Here is a 19,840-nt window from a genome sequence, read left to right on the forward strand (position 1 = left end):
CTCTTGGAATCTCGCTCATTTCCTTTTGAGAGGATAAGACATTTTGAACAAGCAAAACTCTCTCCTCAAAATGCGTGCCCAAACCACCTATTTATAGGCCTTTAATGGCCATTCACAAATCTAATGAAAAGATGTGATTGTTGGTAGTTTTTCTAAAAACTCTCCACTGGTAATTGATTACAATGTTTATGTAATCAATTACACAGTTATAATTTGAAGGGTCATGACCCTTTTCAACAACTCTTTTTCATTCTTCCCTTCTGGTAATCGATTACCAGAGCCTTGCATGACTTTGAAACCCTTTGTTTTGAGGCAAGGCTTGATCTTTGGTGAATCTTGAAACAAGGCTTTGTTTGTTGAAGCAATCTTGAATTAATCTTGAAGAAAATGCTTATCCTTTGAAGCGGCCTTGTTTGATTCTTCTTTGGCATCATCAAAATCATCATACATTCACATTCTCCCCCTTTTTGATGATGACAATCAAGTGATTTCTTTTCGACATCATTAAAACAATGCATGATCCACATTCTCCCCCTTTTTTATGATGACGCTCATTATCAAGCAAATTCTCTTTGACATCATCAAAACCTGCATGATTTACATTCTCTCCCTTTTTGATGATGACAACCACCTATAGGTTAGGAGCAACAACAACAAAAAAATATTCATTTGTATATAGTTTTACTCTCCCTTTGTTTTGCAATGATTGCTTATATGAGACAGTTGAAGATTTCATAGATTTCATATATAAAAAGCCGTCTCATAAAAATTTCATATATCTTTTATCTATCTTTCCCCCTTTGTTAACATAAAAAACAAATCATGAATAGAGAGGAGAAAAAATGTTACCACTTGTTGCAATGTATGAAAATCAAGTGATACCAAAAGGAATTAAAATAAACTATTTTGCACCCACAAAAAAACACATATCCAGCATAAAACAAGAAAAACCATCAAAAGTAATCAATAATCAACATAACTTTCAAACACAAACAAATACAATCAATCATCAAACATTTCAAATCAAATTGATTAAACAATCAACTAACTATGCACAATAATTTCTATTTTCAAATTTCAATTTTCAAATTTTAAATTTCAAATTCCAACTTCCAACTTCTAACTTCAATTTTAAGTAACTTTTACTTCCAACTTCCAACTTCCAACTTCCATTTTCAACTTTCAACTTCCAATAACTTCCAACTTCGAACATCAACTTCCAGTAACTTTCACTTCCAACTTCCAACTTCCATTTTCAACTTTCAACTTCCAATAACTTCCACTTTCAACTTCCAACTTCCAAATTTTAATTTTAAATTTCAAATTTCAAATTTCAATTGTCAAATTTATTTTTTTTAAAATTTCAATTTTCAAATTTCAAATTTCTATTTCAAAATTTCCTTTTCTAAATTTGAAATAGTTTTTTTTTTTAAAATATGAAACTAATTTGAAAAGTTTAACAGATTAGACAATCAAAAACTTAATCAGGAACAATAAACAAAATAAAATAAAAATATCATTCAAGTGTTTGCCTAATAGTCCTCAATAACTTAAGAGGGATAGGCTTAGAATGCAGAAGAAGCAACAATCAATTTAATAATGTTCTTTAAACATGCAAGACAAAATTGATTGCAACAAAATAAATGAGATAAGGGAAGAGAGAATACAAACACAGTTTTATACTGGTTTGGAAAAGTCCGTGCCTACGTCCAGTACTCAAGCAACCCACTTGAGTTTTTCTTTCTCTTTGTAAATTCCTTTATAACTTCTGAACCACATAGGGACAACCCATTCCTTGTGTTCAGGAATTCTTACAACTTAAGAGACCCTCGGTCCCTTAATCAATCTCTTTGTATAAGAAGAAAGAAGAGGAAGTCTCTCTTGAAGAGAAGGATATTACAATTGAAGCCCATGGATGAACTCTTAATGGATTTGCAAGTGTTTGCTCAATAGTTTCTTTTGAGAGAGCATTTGGTAATGAAGTTCTCTTGGAATCTCTCTCATTTTCTTTTGAGAGGATAAGACATTTTGGACAAGCAAAACTCTCTACCAATTTCGTTCCCAAGTCACTAATTTATAGGCCTTTGATAGCCTTTCAAAATTCAAATGAAAAGTTGTGACTGTTGGGAATATTTTTCGAAAATCCTCATTGGTAATCGATTACAGCATTCTGGTAATCGATTACATAGTTATATTTTGAAGGGTTATGACTTTTGAATTTGAATTTCCAAAGTTCCGTTGTTGGTAATCGATTACATGTTCAAAATTAAAATTCAAAACTCTTTTCAACAACAATTTCTCAAACTTCCCTTATGGTAATCGATTACCAGGAATGTAATCGATTACCAGAGCCTTGCATGACTTTGAAACCCTTTGTTTTGAGGCAAGGGTTGGTCTTGAAGAAATCTTGAATCAAGGCTTTGTTTGTTGAAGAAATCTTGTATTAATCTTGAAGCAAATGTAGCAGCCTTGTTTGATTCTTCTTTGGCATCATCAAAATCATGTATACATACATTCACACCTTCTTGTTGTGAGTATCCTTTAGCAACTAACCTTGCTTTGTTTCTCACAACCTTAACCCAGTTGTCATATTGCATTGCATCATCAATGCGTTTAGGTTCCATTTCATAAATAAGTGCAGTATGCCCTTTTGTTCTGAGTGATGATCTTGTTTGAACACAATCTGCTGGATCACCAGTAATTTGATTTTCTGGATGATTTCTTCTCATGATGCGTCCAATGGGTTCTCCTACCTCTTCTTGAACTTCTTGTTGAGTGGATGCTTTTGTCTCTAAATTATATTTGGATGAGCTAGTTGCTACAGAGCTATCATCTAGTCGTAAATCTGCAAAAGGCTCATCTAGCTTTGATAAATCTTTATCAAGCTTATTTTCATCAAATCTTATGTTAATAACTTCTTCAACTACCAAGGTTCTTGAGTTATACACTCTGAGTGCCTTTGAAGTTTGAAAGTATCCAAGAAATATCTCATTATCACTTTTCGAGTCAAATTTTCCCAAGTTGTCCTTTGTGTTGAGAATAAAATATTTGCATCCAAATGGATGAAAATATGTTATGTTGGGTTTCATCCCTTCCATAATTCATAAGGAGTATTTTTAAGGTTAGGTCTTATGTAAATTCTTTTTTGAAGATAACAAGTAGTATTCACTGCTTCAACCCAGAAGTGTTTAAGGGTTGAATTATCATTAAGCATGGTCCTAGTCATCTCTTGTAGATATCTATTAATTTTTTCAATTACCCCTGAGGCGTTCTTGGTGTTGAAAAATTGGGAAGGATTTCATTTTCTTCACAGAACAATTCAAACTTGTCCATTTCAAATTCTCCCCCATGGTCACTTCTAATCCAAGTAATGCATACTTATTTTTCATTTTGAACACATTTACAAAATTTAAAGAAGATATTAAAAGACTCGTCTTTCCATTAGTGGATGCAGTTCTGCTAGGACCAAACAAATTAAGGTGTAGTAGTTGAAGTGGTCTAAAGGTGGAAACAATGTTTTTACTAGTAAAATAGTTTTTAATTTGTTTCCCCTTTTGACATTCATCACAAAGTAAATCATATTTATATGACATACTTGGTAGACCTCTTACAAGGTTATTTTCTGCATTTTGGAGATTAACCTCCAACTTGCATGACCACGTTTTTTATGTCATAACCAATGATTTTCCTTTATCAACAGTAAGCATGACACATTTGGATCTAAGAGTTCTCCCAGTGTTATTTTGTAGAGGTTTCCTTTTCTCTTGACAGAGAATAAAGGGGATCGACCCATCATGACATAAAACAACACACTCATCCTTGTTGAAGGAGACATCATATCCATTATCACATAATTGACTTATGTTCTGTAGATTGTGCTTAAGACCTTCAACAAACAGAATATTATCAATAGAATGATAGAGGTGAATACCTATCTTACCTACGCCAGTTATTCTGCCTTTTTTATTCCCTCTGAAAGTGACTGTTCCACCATGATAGGAAGTCAGGCATTGGAACATACACTTTTCTCTCATCATGTGCCCTGAGCAACCATTGTCCAAGTACCATGATAGACGTTTGCTTCCTGCTATCAAGGACATCTGCAATAGGAATAATATTTTTCTTAGGTACCCTAATCTTTTTGGGGCCTTTTGTGTTAGCCAAGAAAGGATTGGTTGAACCTTTCTTAGGACGATCCTTGCATTTGGACGTCATGTGTCTAGTTTTTCCACAAAAATAGAAAACAATGGTATCCTCATCATGAACATATACCTTCCCATCATATCCATTTCAGATTTGTCTAAGGAACTTCTATAGTATCCTTACAGTTTGTTAAGATTATATGTTTCATTGACAAATTTGGATAATGTATTTTTTAAGGTTCTTATTTCCTCATGAAGTTTGACAACATCTTGAGGTTGACCCTTAAATTGTTGATTCTTCAAAAGCTCATCATTCAAGATGCAAAATTCTTGATTATCTATCCAGTTTGATTCTTCACATATTTTAACCTTTCTTTCCTTTAAACAAACTCACTTCCTTTTTCTCTGAATTCATCCCTACCTCACACTACTTATCTTACAAATTTCTATGCCTTTTTATGTTCTGATCTCTCCCTTATTGGATTCCCACTTCACATTGTTTTCCTGTCATCTTGTCATTCAATTAGGCCCCAAACTTATCATTAACAATATAAATAGTCCCTTCCTCTTCTATGCTCTTCATCCTTTTGTTTTTATACTTTTTCATTTTTTTATCCCTTTCCTCGTTAAAGGAGTCATGCGATATCAACTTGAACAATATTTTACTTTGCTATTTGCAAAGGTTCAAGGGAACTTACCTGTTACTGGTTTTTGTTTTTAAGACATCTTTTAAAACTTACCGCATATCATTTATTATAATAAGTAGTTCAATTTTCTAACGAATTCAATTGTTTTGACAAGTCTCTGAATGGATTCAAACACCCTTTTCTTAAATCATGACTTACTGTTTTACTAAGGGTGTCTAGTTTAGTTGGTTGAGTATGGTGTGTGAGTTATTATAAACCATTAGTACATGTCTTCGATTCTTATGCATAAAAAAGCATAACTTATTGTTTTAAATAACTATGAAGACGGAAGAGAATTTGTTAAGAATATTTCAAGCGTGCAATTGAAATTCTCTCTTATTTTTCTTTCAAGTGGGGTAGGAATGTTCAATTTTTTTAGTGATGGTTTTTCCTCTACTATGACTAACGATAATGATATGGTTTTTTTTTAACAGAGCGACCTTGCTCTTTATGTTTTGCTGAATTTATATCTTAGTGCAAGTTTAGAATGGGTTAATTTACGTACATGAACTATTACAAAAATGTTCTAGAATGGGTTAATTAGACCTATATTAATCATTGAGCATATGAGAAGAAAAAATCTTTACCCTCTAAATCACAAAAAATTGATACATTAGTTTATAAGGAATAATATAATGATATCATATAATCTTATGCGGTTATGTTAAAGCATTTTTCTATTATATTACTAATGCATCTTATTGTATAAGAGTCCTTCAAGCATAGAAGCATAGATAATGTAGATTTACTATGTTTCTTAGTTCAACTTCTTCATTAGAAAAATGAAAGTTACAAAAGAAATTATGATTATATATTCTATAGCCCATTCTCTTATCATCTAAAATTTAATAAAATTTGTATGAGTTTTACTTATTTATTGAGTCTCTATTCATAATTCTATAATTTCTAATAAATTTCAATTATTAATAAAAAAATTAAAAAAATATGTTAAAACATATATTGCAAGCATTTCTTATATTCTAAATCACTAATAGTGTATTTGGATTGATATCATGTCAATATAAATTTGCATTATTCTTAAGGATGTTTTTATAGCTTCAACGTTAAAATGACAGGTTCAAGATGAATTTGGTGTTGGGTGTGGTTGAAAAACGTAAATCCAAATACATTATTTGTCAAAAAGACTCTTATACTTGTCAACTCAATTCTCTAAATACTTGCACAATAATTTCTATATTATATGTATAACATGAGAAATGTTAGTAATACTCTCTTTTTGATTGTTTGAACTTTATTAGAAATCACAAATTTTGATGAATCCCACTTTTAAATCAAGAATGAGACATTAAATGAGAAGGGACACTTACCGATTTTGGTAATTTTTTATAAATTTCAATCAATTAAATCATAGAGATAATGTTTTTAAAAAATATCAAAAAGTGTCGTTAGCGTTCTTCTTTCAACATTTAGCGGACAAAAATACCAAATGGGGTTCCTTTTACAAATTATTTACCTAAATGGGTCTGTTTTGAAGTTATTTACCTCGTGGGTTTCTTTTTATACTACAAGGCGTTTCTCGATTAGGCGCATTCCCCGAAATGGCGACACATGGCATGGTGGGACGGGGAGTCAAAGTGGTGCTAACAGGGATTGGACGCGCCGGCGGTGAGGCGCCATGTGTCGTGCTGGGCCTATAGGCGCTACGGGTCGTGCCCTGCGTGCAAGTGCGTTGACCCGCGCCCTTGTCCAAGGCGCCTTGGGTCGCACCGTGGTCCCAGGCGCCCTTAAAAACACGGTCCCCCCCATAGCCCCTCAGCCTCTCTCCCCTCCCCCCCCCCCCCCCCCCCCCCCCCCCCCAAGCTCCTTCTTGGTTCTCCCCCTTCTCCTTGCTTGGTTCCCCCTTTCCCCAGTTGGTTAGTAATTTTTTTAGTGCTTTTAATTTATATAAATTGTTATATTTTAGTATTTATATGTTTTATTTTTTGCAGGTAGGCATTTTGTGTTTTTTAGTGGATTTGTTTGTAGAGGTAATTATTGTTAGTTTTATAGTGTGTTAGATTTGTTTTTTTATTTTATAATAATATAAAATTGTTAATTGTTGTTGAAGATAATTATAGATAATAATATTGTTATTTATGATTTGTCATTTAAATATTATATTATTGTTTTTGTTAATATTTAATGATATTAATTATGATTTGTTATTTATGATTTTTCATTTAAATAGTTAATATTGTGATTAATGTTAAAATAATTTCTTTAATATGTATGATTTGTGTCTGTATTTTTTAAATATTTTTGATGATAATATTATTATTATTATTTTTTATTTGCGATCTTTATAGTTTTTGTTTTATTATATTAGTATTTTTAAAAATATATTGGATATATTTTTATTGTTGAATTTAATGAAATTATTATTGTTAATATTTATTTATATGGATGACTTGAATTTATGTGTTTTTTTATATACATTTAATGGTGTTAATGTTTTTAAGTATTTGAGTATTTATGGATATCGTTTTTGTTATATTAAAATCATTAGTAAAATGTATTTAAATAAATAGTTATTTTTTATTTATTATTTATGATATGTGTGATTATTATTATTTTTTCTTTCTATACAAGGGTTTTAATATGGCAAGTTCGTCATCTTCTAATCATTATGATGTGGCATCTGGACCATTAGAGGATGATTTATTGTGGATGCAAAAAAATCATATATCACAACATATTTGGAATGGTGTTAATGAAAGGATGTTAAAAATCCGATGAGCTATGTAACGACCCGCCTCGTCGCTACGGTATCCACACTCTAATATTTGATAATTTCAATTTTTATAAAAAGAACTCCCTTAATTTTTTATTATGAAAATAGAAATGATTTTGTCACAACATAAATTTATCCAACAACACGCCATTACTTAAGTGAATATGCATAATTACATAGAAACAATAATTCGGTACATGCCATACACATAACGAAAATTAAATATGTTCATATATATAATTAAAATTCCAGTTTTACATCTTTAAATCAACAAAATAAAACTTAAAAACCAACTATGGAGGAGTTGATTACAAAACACAACTCTCTCCCAAAACAACGCCAACGTCATCACGTCGGCTCGGCGGCTCCTCACCAGAATCTTACTCCCTACACCCTGCCACTGTCATTCTGCTCCCACGAACAAGGTTCGTGATCATCACAGGTATCAACCACACGATACAAAATTGCAAGGGTGAGTTTATTATAAAAGAACCAATACCAATTCCAAATAACCACAATTAGCAAGGAACATAGGCAAACATGATAAGCATACACAACAATCATTATTCAACACTCATATCCAACAAATATTCATCATTCACATCCAACAATTACTCATCATCCATCCATGGACCCAATCAAGACTGCACAAAATGATGCATGCACCTAACTCAACACTCAGATGCAATGTGGTACGTACCAACAACAACCAAATATCAGGAAATAGCCTAAGCGTGTCCACACGACACTCTCACTTAGGGAACTGTGCTGAGTTTGTCGAGACCACCCAATTGTGCACGTAACAGCCCCCTCCCATAGGTGATCAGCCTGGGAGCCCAAAGGTGTTCCCTACCAAGTGACAGCCCCCTAGTACAAAGTACACTTGGTCACAGTTACTCTATTTCCTGTGTCGTATGAGCTATGATCACTGCCAAAAGTAAGTGTCAAAGACCATGGACCAATTAAAGCACCTAAGCATCCCCTCAGGAATGCTTAGATTCTCTAACCACGCTAGTTACCCACGTCTGGGCCATCCGACAAGGTCAGTGTACTCTACCCCCCCATGACATACACTTCATACGACGTATGATCGTGGCCAAAAGCTAGTGCCAAAGACCCTGGAAGGTCAGTGCACAGTGCCCCCCACGATCATACACAACATCCAACGTATGAACGTGGCCAAAAGCTAGTGCCAAAGACCCTGAAAGGTCAGTGCACAGTGCCCCCCACGAACATACACAACATGCACATGCCAATGCATTTCCAACATCAACCAACAAATCGTATTTCCATGTCATTCACAACATAAATATCATCTCATCTCAATGACGTTATCAACAACAACAACAACCTCATTTCATATTCACATATTCATCAATAATAACAATTCATGTTGACATGGTCTTTATTAACAACATCATCTCAAATCAATATCATCATAATTATCATTATCATCACATATCAATTAAAATCCTCAATAGCAACATCAACAACAATTCAAACAAACACAACAATATAATTTCCACACGCACGATCTTCAATCAACACATTTCAAACAATCAAAACAATATCATTCATCACAATACATATATATATCGCATCCCATTAGTTAAAACATAATTTTCTTTGAAGAAAAATCAGCATGCAACAGGGACAGGCAGATATCCTCATAGCTAGGTTCCCTGACCCTAACTATGGTGTTAAAACGGTAAATTTTATAATAAACTCCCCTTACCTATCGTGAGCTACCCCGTGGATTCCTCGTCGCGTCACTTGAAGATTCCTTTTCGTCCTTGCTCATCGATTCCACGTAAGCCTCTACTATGCCAAAACGAAGGAGACTTAGTATGGATTTCAGAAAACAAAGCTAGTAACAGTGCTCTGGGTCAAACACCCACATCACTACTTGAAAGAGCTGAGAGCATTTCGGGTTTTACAAAGGAACATCATTTGGAAATTCCGATCACACCAATGTGACCGGGGTTCAGTGTAGGTTACGAAAATAACATGCATTTCATGAAAGGATAACGTTTACAAAGTCTCTTTCTCAAAAGTTTTTCAAAGGAAGCATAAGACATACAATGGCGGTTCCAAAGTCAGAAAAGATGGAAAGACAAGATGAAACTAACAAGAAACAAGCATAGAACCATGGTTACCTCGAAAGAAAATGAAAGGTTAGATTAGGGTTTCGTTCTCTACCGAAACCGCAAGCCAAGTTGGAAGATTCCGCTTCGGTTGAAGGGTTCCTCTCGGTGTGGAGAACAACGATGGTTTGTGATGGCTAATGGTGGTTGTGGGTGATGGAGAAAGTTCTTGGAACTTTAGAAATGGCTTTGGAAGAAAGAAAGAAGAAGAAATGACGTTTTTCCTAAGCTACACGAATGCAAAGGCTGAAATGCTTAAATAAGAGATGCTCTCGGGAACCGAAGCTTCTAGCACACTCCAGACATCTTCTCAAAGATCCCAAAGGTCAGATCATGGACAAGTGTCTTGTGAAGTTTCAAACCAAATTTCGAGAAGATCCAACGGTTAACGAAGGCTAGGAAGCGTTTTTACCGAGGCAGCTACATGTAGCTTTCTCTAGAAGCTTCATTAAGAGGCTTCCTCCAGAAGCTTCCTTGTGGCTTCTTTGAGAAACTTTCTCAAGAGGCTTCTTTGAGAAGCTAGATCCTTATCTATCCACACCCCTCTATTAACTAAATTAACTTCCTTAAAAATAATTACGGATGAAAATAATGTAACAAATAATCAAACATCAAACATAATTACTAATAATATATATATATATATATATATATATATATATATATATATATATATATATATATATATATATATATATATATATATATATCAGGGTGTTACAAGCTACACCAGTGTACAATCATACAGAAGCACTGCCAGACGAAATTATTCCTCTATTAAAAGTTTCAGGTTTGTACCCGATAATGAAATTGGCGCAGTTGAAAGTAAATGGAACATTAGTTAATGCTTTTATTGAAAGGTGGAGGCCAGAAACACTTACATTTCATTTGAAGTGTGGGGAGACAATTATTACACTTTAAGATGTTTCTATGATACTTGGTATTTCTGTGGATGGAAGACCTTTAACAGACATTACAAATATTGACTGGTTTGAGTTGTGTCATGAATTATTGGGTGTCATGCCTGACGATGATGCAGTTGATGGGAACTCACTTTCACTTTTATTGAGTTGGCTGACTTCTCAATTTGCAAATATTCATGATTTTACAGGCAACCAACAAAGGCTTGAAAGATTTTCTCGTTCTTGGATCTTAAGATTCATAGGAGTGGTGACGTTTGTTGACAAAAGCAGAAAAAGGGTGCCAATGAGATATTTGTAATTTTTGAGAGACCTTAGAGAGTGCAACACTTATGCATGGGGAGCTACTCTTTTGGGTAACCTTTATAGAGATATGTGCATCGCAACAAACTATAATGTTAAATCAATAGGCGGTTTCAATCTCTTGATTCAATTATGGGCATGGGAACGGCGCCCAACGTTAGCCCCGTCGTTTATTCCTCCACGACAACAAAACGCACCACTTGTCTACAGGTATACTTTTCTTTACTATTTTGAATTGATTATTAATAAATATGTTTGGTTGATGTTAATCATTATTCTATGTAACATTTTATTTTGTTATTTAATTTTTTGTGAAGATGGTTGGGAGGTGAATTTCATCACATAGGCAATGACAATTTACTTGATTTTTGTCGTAAATTAGATGTCATGAAACGCGACGAGGTAACAATTTTGACATTTATTTATTAAATGATGTTGTAATTCTTAATTAATTTATTAAATTTAACTTTTATATGCAATTTGTCTGGTCCCTTATTCTTGACACGTGAAAATGAATTTGAGCCAAATTTGTTTGATTGGGTTTGTATTATGGACATGTATCGTACCACTTATTTGTTTTCAAAGAGTGGAATGGCACCAGCCGGATAGAGTCATGAGACAATTTGGAATGCAACAACCTATTTCGGGCCCAATAATGCAACCCAACAACATACATGACTTGACATTAAAGGGAAAAGAAGGAAGAAATTGGATGCGACTAATGCAACCCGAGCTTAATGAATGGAATAGTCACTAGGAAAGGAGAGTAGAGCAAACGCCGCCACAAACAGGGACCCTTAGTTTGAACTCTGAATATATGAGGTGGTACAGGCGTGAAACAAAAGTTTATGTCAACCCAAAACATGCAAGAAGAGGACTATTGGTATACATTGTTCATTATAATTTAGAAAAGATTGTTGCGCTTATTGAAGATTATTTTAATTACTATTCCATTATTTTATATGTAGGGTGAAATCGCTGAAACACTGCATTTTATGGTGTCGCCTGTTGGGAGAAGGGTTTGTACTTTTGACGATTTACTGCCATGTATTGAGAAGATCACTCTTTTGTCTGACGAAGAGGATAGGATACTTGAGGCACATGAAGATGCTCCCCCTTCTCAGCCACAATTTGAACATCAACAGTTTAATATACTACAGCGAAGTGCGGAGACTCGAGGCTTAGCGTGACGTCAGAAAACTGTTGATGTAGCACCGTACAGTTTCCCTCCGATGCTAGAACGGCAACATGGAATGTATTACACACCGCCGGCATTCACCCAAGAACCGTCGTAGATGCCGCCAATGTATTCGTACCCACATGATTTTCAACCAGGGTACAATATGGCAGGCATATTTAGGTCCTCTCCTCCTTCAATGGGAACTCCTTCATTTACCCAAAGTGGTGAACTATTGACCCCAAATGCCCCACTTGGTAGTCCGTGGAATGTACCTGGAAATATACCCGACATGGATGACTTATTAAGGGTCGATTTACATTATGATTTCTCTGCCGAGGCTGACCAAGTGGATGAAAGGGCGAATCGTACAAGAAGAAATCCTGATAGTGCAGCTAGGAATTGGGACCGGCCATGTGGGACTTCGTCACGACATCACAGACATAGTGATGATTGATTAATAATGGGTTTACATTTTTTTCACATGTTTTTAGCATTTTCATGTACTTTGTATTGTTTTTTTTCCATGTTTTAACATTGTCATGTACTTTGTATGGTTTTTTTTCATGTTAATTTTATATCATTGTCACTTTAACGTTTCAATCTTATTGTGCAATGCTTTTAAAATAAATAAAAATAAATAACGATAATATGAATGACACATAATTATAACCAAATATTAAATTATTAAGTTACAAAAAATTACTATTTTTCAAACAAAAAATATAAACAAAATTACTATTTCATTTTATCATCCGTGTAATTTGCATATATAATACAATTTGCATTTCTAATTAGGTAAAGTTTAGTAGTGATCATCAACAAATTGTTACATATATAATACAATTTTCTTATTAATTTAAATTAAACGTGTTAAATAGCTTATAAGACAATTAAGAGACATTGACTTGATTCGGGAGACAATGACTTGATTTAGATTTTAATTTTTTTTCTTCTAAATACAGATTGTTGAACTTGTCCAGTCTACGAAAGCTAATGAACTTCAAACGAAACAAAAAGCACTGACTGTGGCTTGGGGGGGGGGGGGAAGAGTGGCTTGGAGGGGGGGACCACGGGCCAGCTGGACGCGCCTAGGTCCCCAGCGCAACCCAATGCGCCTACTGCAACAGCGCTACCAATCGCGCCTGTACGCAGGACGCGTCCTAAGTCATCTGCCACCATGCCACGTGTCACCTTTACGGGGAACGCGCCCCTCGGAAAGGCACATTGTAGTAAAAAAAACAAACCCACGGGATAAATAATTTCAAAACAAACCCATTTAGGTAAATAATTTGTAAAAAGAACCCCATTTGGTATTTTTGTCCATTTAGCGTGTGTTCCATAAAGCAAAGGAAATGCTAACTACAAATAACTAGTACGATTAGTTGTTAAAACAAATGCTAGCATAAAATGACATAACAAGGTATTAAAAAAAACTATGATAATTGGTAAGATAGTGAGGATAATTTTTTAGAAAAATAAGAACCCCTACAGGCTCATATGTTACATAAAATAGTGTTTTGAAAAATGTTACACACTACTCAAATAAATTCTTATACCAAATAAGTCTAAGTTGATCAAATAAATTTTTAAATTTTATATAAAAACTAATTTTAAAGCAATGCCAAATTAAAGGCAAAGGCACATTTTTATTTACTTTTTCTTTTTTGCATTTTAGACATATACACTAAAATTTCTCAAGTATAAATTTAGGGTTTACAGTTTTCCCCCTGCCGATGGTGAAGTCCCATTCATTAGTTTTAACCAAATTTCTCCTATCATTGCTTAATTTATTCAAAGTACAATCTGCGGTTACACATCAAAATCATGGAACAATAATCAAGGAAACAAAATCTTACATTTACTGAAAAAACTGGCAAAGTATAACATTAATTACTCAAAACAAAAGACCAACAGAGGAACATGCATGTTGCTACCTAGTCCCCCACACTCCCTTTCTCTTTCTTTAGCTGTAACGATTAACAATTCTTAAAATATCCAATCTGGGCTATTTTTCTAATCATCAAATGTGCTCATGAATCCACCAATAAAGCCAGCGCCATTACAACTTCCACACAATATGTCCCTTTTTCCCCTGCAAGAAACATACATATGTTGCATAGAATAGAAATTAGATTGTAGCCAAACCAAATAGAGATTTGAACAAAAAAGAGTATAATACACTCACAAAAGCCACCTGAGATTTTTTTTTTTTTTAAGTTCAAGGAATGATGAAATCCAAAATCACACAACTATTGGAAAAAAACGTTAAAAAGTTAACAGATGGAGGAATTTGTTGCACTTTTTTTCACTTTCAGGGACTAAAATTTGAATTTTCATCTTTCCAGGACGAATTTGTCAGTGCTCTACACATTTAGAAACGAAAATGACTATTTATCCAAACATTAATTAAAAAACATGGACAACATCTGAAAATCTAAGGTTAGCAAAGGAGGAACTCGATGAAGAATCAGTTTGGCATCAGCCGCTTTCCCTCATGCATTCTGTGTCTAGAAAAAATGAAGTTGAATTCCCTTTCAATTCACAAATGTAGCATGACCTTTGATGAGAACTTGAGAAGGATTCATACTCACAACTAGAGGATGAAGTGGTATTGACTTGGTTCTCTGTTGGATATGGAGCTAGATTTTAGATGAAAAGTTTGAGTCCCAATTTCTGGAAAGGTGTAGCGGTAATGGTCATGTTGGGATCCATGTTAAGAATTATGTGAGGCAAGGCATAGATTTCCAGGTCAGACAAATGTCTAAAGAACATAGAAGTCTCCAGTCAGGAAGGAATGCTTAAAGCTCTACCATGAAAATTCTGTCATCGACAAATGGAAGATAGTTTGACAAGCAAAAATGGGGTTCATGATTCAAATCAGCACGATAGTCCACATTTACTTGTGGATGGAAAAGTAGAGAACATTGATGATGATAGCTGAGTTAAAGGTACACAAGATAGTAACTTTTCTAGAATCTAGGTGTTGTTATCTGTATGTAAATAAACAAAATGCTAATGCATTGGAGACTTTTAAGGGAAAAAATGATCTGGCATTGACTGAAGAGGGGTTTGATCAATTTGGGCATCTGGCAATCACGCAATTCCTGAATCTGAGAAGAGTTCCTTTATTCTGGTTTTCTAACACTAAGGGGCAATTTAAACTTAATGAAAACAATAGTGATAATAATGAGTTGAAGATTGGTTTACATGGCAGCAAGGATGTACCTTTTAACACTTATGTGCATACACCTATCTGCTGAGAAGTAGATTTCAGGAGAGTTCTAATTGCTAGCTAATGATCATGTGCTTGTGCAATTTAAACAACCTTGTCTATTACATTCCTCAGCTTTTATTTGTCTTTTTTATTCAAACTCTTTGTAAAATCTAACTATAATTATTTATTTATTGGTAATACCCAGCCATTGTGCATCTCAACTGGTTGGTAGAGATAATCTTACCTTGAAAAGTTATTTTTATTGCTCACTGATAGGGAGGAAAAATAATTTTTTTGTGTTGACCATGAGCATGATAATGATAGGATGATATTCCTTTATATATTCTTTAAGAACTAAAGATTATTATAGATTTCATTCTTGAGCTGTATTGGCTCAGATATGAACCCTATTTATTCTTTTAATGGAAAGTATGGTGTGGTAGTAGCACCATATGCCATACAACACATAAAACAGCACAGTCACATGCTCACACTAAAATTAAGAGACAAAACCAGAAATGTGATATTTAGTGCACATACCTGCATAGCCAACATAATCCACCAGCTTTAAATTGTCCGTTGAAGTGATCTACAGAATTAACTCCAGTACCTTTGCATTGAGTGCATAATATTGCACCTTGCAGTTGACAAGAAAGATAGCTAAGTGAGTTGAATGCTGAGATTTCTAATGAAAGTAGAAAAACTTAAATTGTATGTTAGCTTTTGAAATAATTGGCAAAAGCAACTGGCCTAAGTCCATCCTCGATAATTATTGGCATTACAAATACACATACAACTGACTTATCTAATGGAGAACTAATAGATGAGTAACTAACAAATGTACAAAGTTTTCACTGGATGAAGCATCACTTTGTCACTATATCTTAAGGTGATATCAGTACAAAATATACTTAAGTTGTAAGTTATCAGGTTAATAGAGTTTTAAAACATTGCCTTCACTACTTACTTGGCATGACAATTTTAAAGGAAAAGGTCTAAAATTTCTCAACAAGACAAAGAAGCATTGAACAATAAGTAGTTGCTGCATGACATGTCATAAAGGTATGAACATTAAACCCACGTATAAAGAAAGATCAAGAAAAAGACCATGAAACGAAAGTACTTAAAATCTACATTTTTACACTTACCATTTCCTTCACAATCAGGACAAACTATACTCTTTGTTTTGGTGCTTGGATTACCATCCGCGGCCTGCATTAAATTAACGTCAGAGAGGGTTTCAACTTTCAATTCGAGATGCATGAATTTTTCAACACTCTTGAGTCATGACAAAATAACTGGATAGCAAGAAGCATGCTGTTTTAAATGGGACACCAAAAGTCCAAAACCAGCCTCACCTACCTTCAAAGATTGAAAGTTTCGAGCCTTAGAATCCTGACATGCCTCATTTATCTGAAAAGCCTTTCGGGCAACCGAATTACCGGAAATTGCCCCTATAAAAAGAAAAACCACATTGAGTTACATATTTAGTGCTGCAAAATCCAAGAGGTGTGAGAAGACAGAGAGAGAGAGAGAGAGAGAGAGAGAGAGAGAGAGAGAGAGAGTAGTTACCTTGTGTGCAAGAGGACTTGAAGGAACAAATAGGAGCAAAACTCAGAGAGTGTGCCATTCGGAACCTCAATTCAAGTACTCTGAATAAACACTCTTTAACTTGCTGGTAATGGTAACAACGAACGAACACGAGTTGAATAGGATAAGGAAAGGACCTTTGTCTCTGTGGGCAGAGTTTGCTGCTTGTTACTTAAATGCCCTTGGACATGTTCCTCTCTGACTCCAAACCCCGGAAATTGGAAAACGACAATTTTTCAAGTTCATTGCCAAAACTTGTGGGCATTAGCGTAAAACTGCTCTTCACCTCTGCATTTTGCCTTATCCATATAGACAAGGAAAATGATTTCATAAACTAAGCAAGTATGTTTTTTCTTTCATCCAACAAAAGTTGAGTTCATATTATTTATCCTTTTTTATGGCGAAGGAGAAATAGAAAAAGAGAAAAAAAATAAGTGAGAAATAAAAATGTGAAAATGCTTAGTAGAGGAGAAATGAGAGAAGAGAAAAATAAAATGGTAAAAATAAGTTTGGTTGAAAGTTTGAAAATATTTTTTAAAAAACAACCTAATTTTGAAAACAAAATAAAAATATTGTTTTCACTATTTTTGCAAAAAAAAAATGGAAACGAACTATATGAAAAGATGGTGGCATTAATTGTAAATTATCTAAATTTTTTTTTTCTCGTTTCACATCTTAGTCTCTCTACTTTCTTCTCGTTTTAATTTCTCTGGTAACCTACTCTTTTGTCCCCACTTCTTCTCTATCTTGGTTGGTCACAAAGCTAGATGTTATGAGAATTTTAGAATGAAGGACATGTTTATGAATTATTGTGAAACTTTAAAGAATGTCGGAAATTTGAGACGGAAAAGGTTTAGCATAGAGGAAGCAATTGTGATGTTCTTAATCATAGTGTTCAGAACTTGCGTAATTGAGTTGTTGAACAATTTCAACACTTATTGCATACTGTAGGCGATTTAAAACTGTTCAAAGAGCATTTTGCAAGTTAGGCATGACAATAATTTTCCAAATAAGTTAGACAACTTAACATCCTTATATTGTAAACAATAAAAAAATATCATCCTTATTTTAAGTTTTTCAATTCATGTATTTAGAATACTTCACATTTATTTTCATATCATACTAACTATATTGTATATGTAGAATTGAATTGGTACTATTGATGATATACATGCACCTGCTTATATTTATGCTTCTAGACAAACTGTTTTTCACGAAAGAAAAATCAAGGTAACACAAAAATGTTTTGGTCATATGTGATTTTGATATGTTGTTATTCACATTTTTTTAATTCTGGCTGGTAAGGGACAACAAATGATGCAAGAGTGTTTTTACATGCTATAACTCCTTAAAATAAATTTCCAAAACCCCATGGAGGTATTTTTTTTAATATTAATTTTCTTCCTTTAACCTTTGAGTTATTGAATAAGTGCATTGTTTATTTTATAAATCAATTTTATCTAGCTTACTCTAAATTTCAAAATATTTTATAAATCATTTTTTAATATCATTGGCTTGTTTTTTGTGATGGAGGACGGCCACGAGGTAAACAAGTGTTATTCGATCATAAACTTTTTTCATTGAAGGATGACATTGAAAGATGTTTTGGAAAATTAAAAGTAAGGTTTCCAAGTTTGAAGCAGATGCCAAATTATCTTGTTAGAAAACAAAGAGTAATTCCTATTGCTTTTGAACTTTACATACTTTTTATAATAATGAGCATAGAAAAGATACACTTTTTTTTTGTCATTATACCTGAGAAGAGTTAGTTATGGATGAACAAGATTTAAGGATAGACCAAGAAGGTATTAATATGGATGCTAATCAAGATGTCAAAATGACACATGTTTGAAAAAAAAAAACTATTTCAAAACGTGAGAAAATTACCATAGGTCATGAAAGTAGTGTTGTTATTGTTATTTTTTAAAAAACAAGTGGTACTAAGCTTAAGATGCAATGTTATTTGAAAACTGAAATGTAAAATAGGAAATATGTTTTGAAAGCAAAAGCCCTTAGTTATTTTTACTTTGTTTCTCAGAGCTTAAATATATTTTGAATTTCTCAAATTAAACTTCTAAAATTTGTTATAGAACCCTCTGAGTATCTTTTAAAATTAGAAGCAGAAGCTGTAATGCTTGGCCAGGTAAAACTAGCATGCTAATTTGTTATAGAACCCTCTGAGTTACTTTTAAAATTAGAGAATGAAATTAATTTATTCTCTGAGTATCTCTGAAAAATTCCAATTCTCTCCTTTCTTTTAACAGTATGCATATTGTTTGTAATAATGTATAGACCTCTGTGGTTTTGACCATTGGAGAAGTTATTGTAAGAAATATTTATTTATCTCATATTTTTGCAGCCCATGAGCATGGTCCTACCGGGTGTCGTTGGGTTCAAATTATTAGGCAAACTACGAGATGGTGTCATAGCTACTGACTTGGTGTTGACAGTACACAAATGATAAGAAAGCATGGGGTTGTTGGCAAGTTTGTAGAGTTTTATGGTAAATACTAATTTATGCAAATGATGCAATCATATCTTGTAGCTTCATCTGTCATTCTGTCTAGCTGATTAATCTTTACCTGGATAATTGCTTTTTACCAATGCAGGGGAAGGCATGAATGAACTGTCTTTGGCAGATCATGCCACCATAGCAAACATGTCTCCTGAGTATGGTGTAACCATGGGCTTCTTTGATGTGGATCGTGTCACTTTGCAATATTTGAGACTAACAGGCAGAAGTGATGAGATTGTAAGTAAACACCTATGTCATTGTATTTTAGTGTGTCTATATGTGCTGACATGTATTTCTTACAGGTTTCTAAGATAGAATCCTACTTACGAGCAAATAAGATGTTTGTGGATTACAGCGAGGTATGCTATGCATGTATTGTTTTTGGATAGTACTGGAAGGACCTGGTCTGACTGGG

General features: G+C 33.8%; 1 protein-coding gene across 1 annotated transcript; it reads right to left on the minus strand.

Annotated features, from left to right (window-relative positions):
• Positions 1–13,932: 13,932 nt before the first annotated feature.
• LOC100305797 (uncharacterized) lies at positions 13,933–16,978 on the minus strand. Its single transcript, NM_001249887.2, is given in 5 exon segments — positions 13,933–14,198; positions 15,861–15,957; positions 16,469–16,532; positions 16,683–16,774; positions 16,893–16,978. Coding segments are annotated over 5 exon segments (390 nt in total). The 5' UTR covers positions 16,951–16,978; the 3' UTR covers positions 13,933–14,119.
• Positions 16,979–19,840: the final 2,862 nt, after the last annotated feature.

This window comes from Glycine max, chromosome 4 (genome assembly GCF_000004515.6).
Source record: "Glycine max cultivar Williams 82 chromosome 4, Glycine_max_v4.0, whole genome shotgun sequence".
NCBI classification, from domain to species: domain Eukaryota; kingdom Viridiplantae; phylum Streptophyta; class Magnoliopsida; order Fabales; family Fabaceae; genus Glycine; species Glycine max.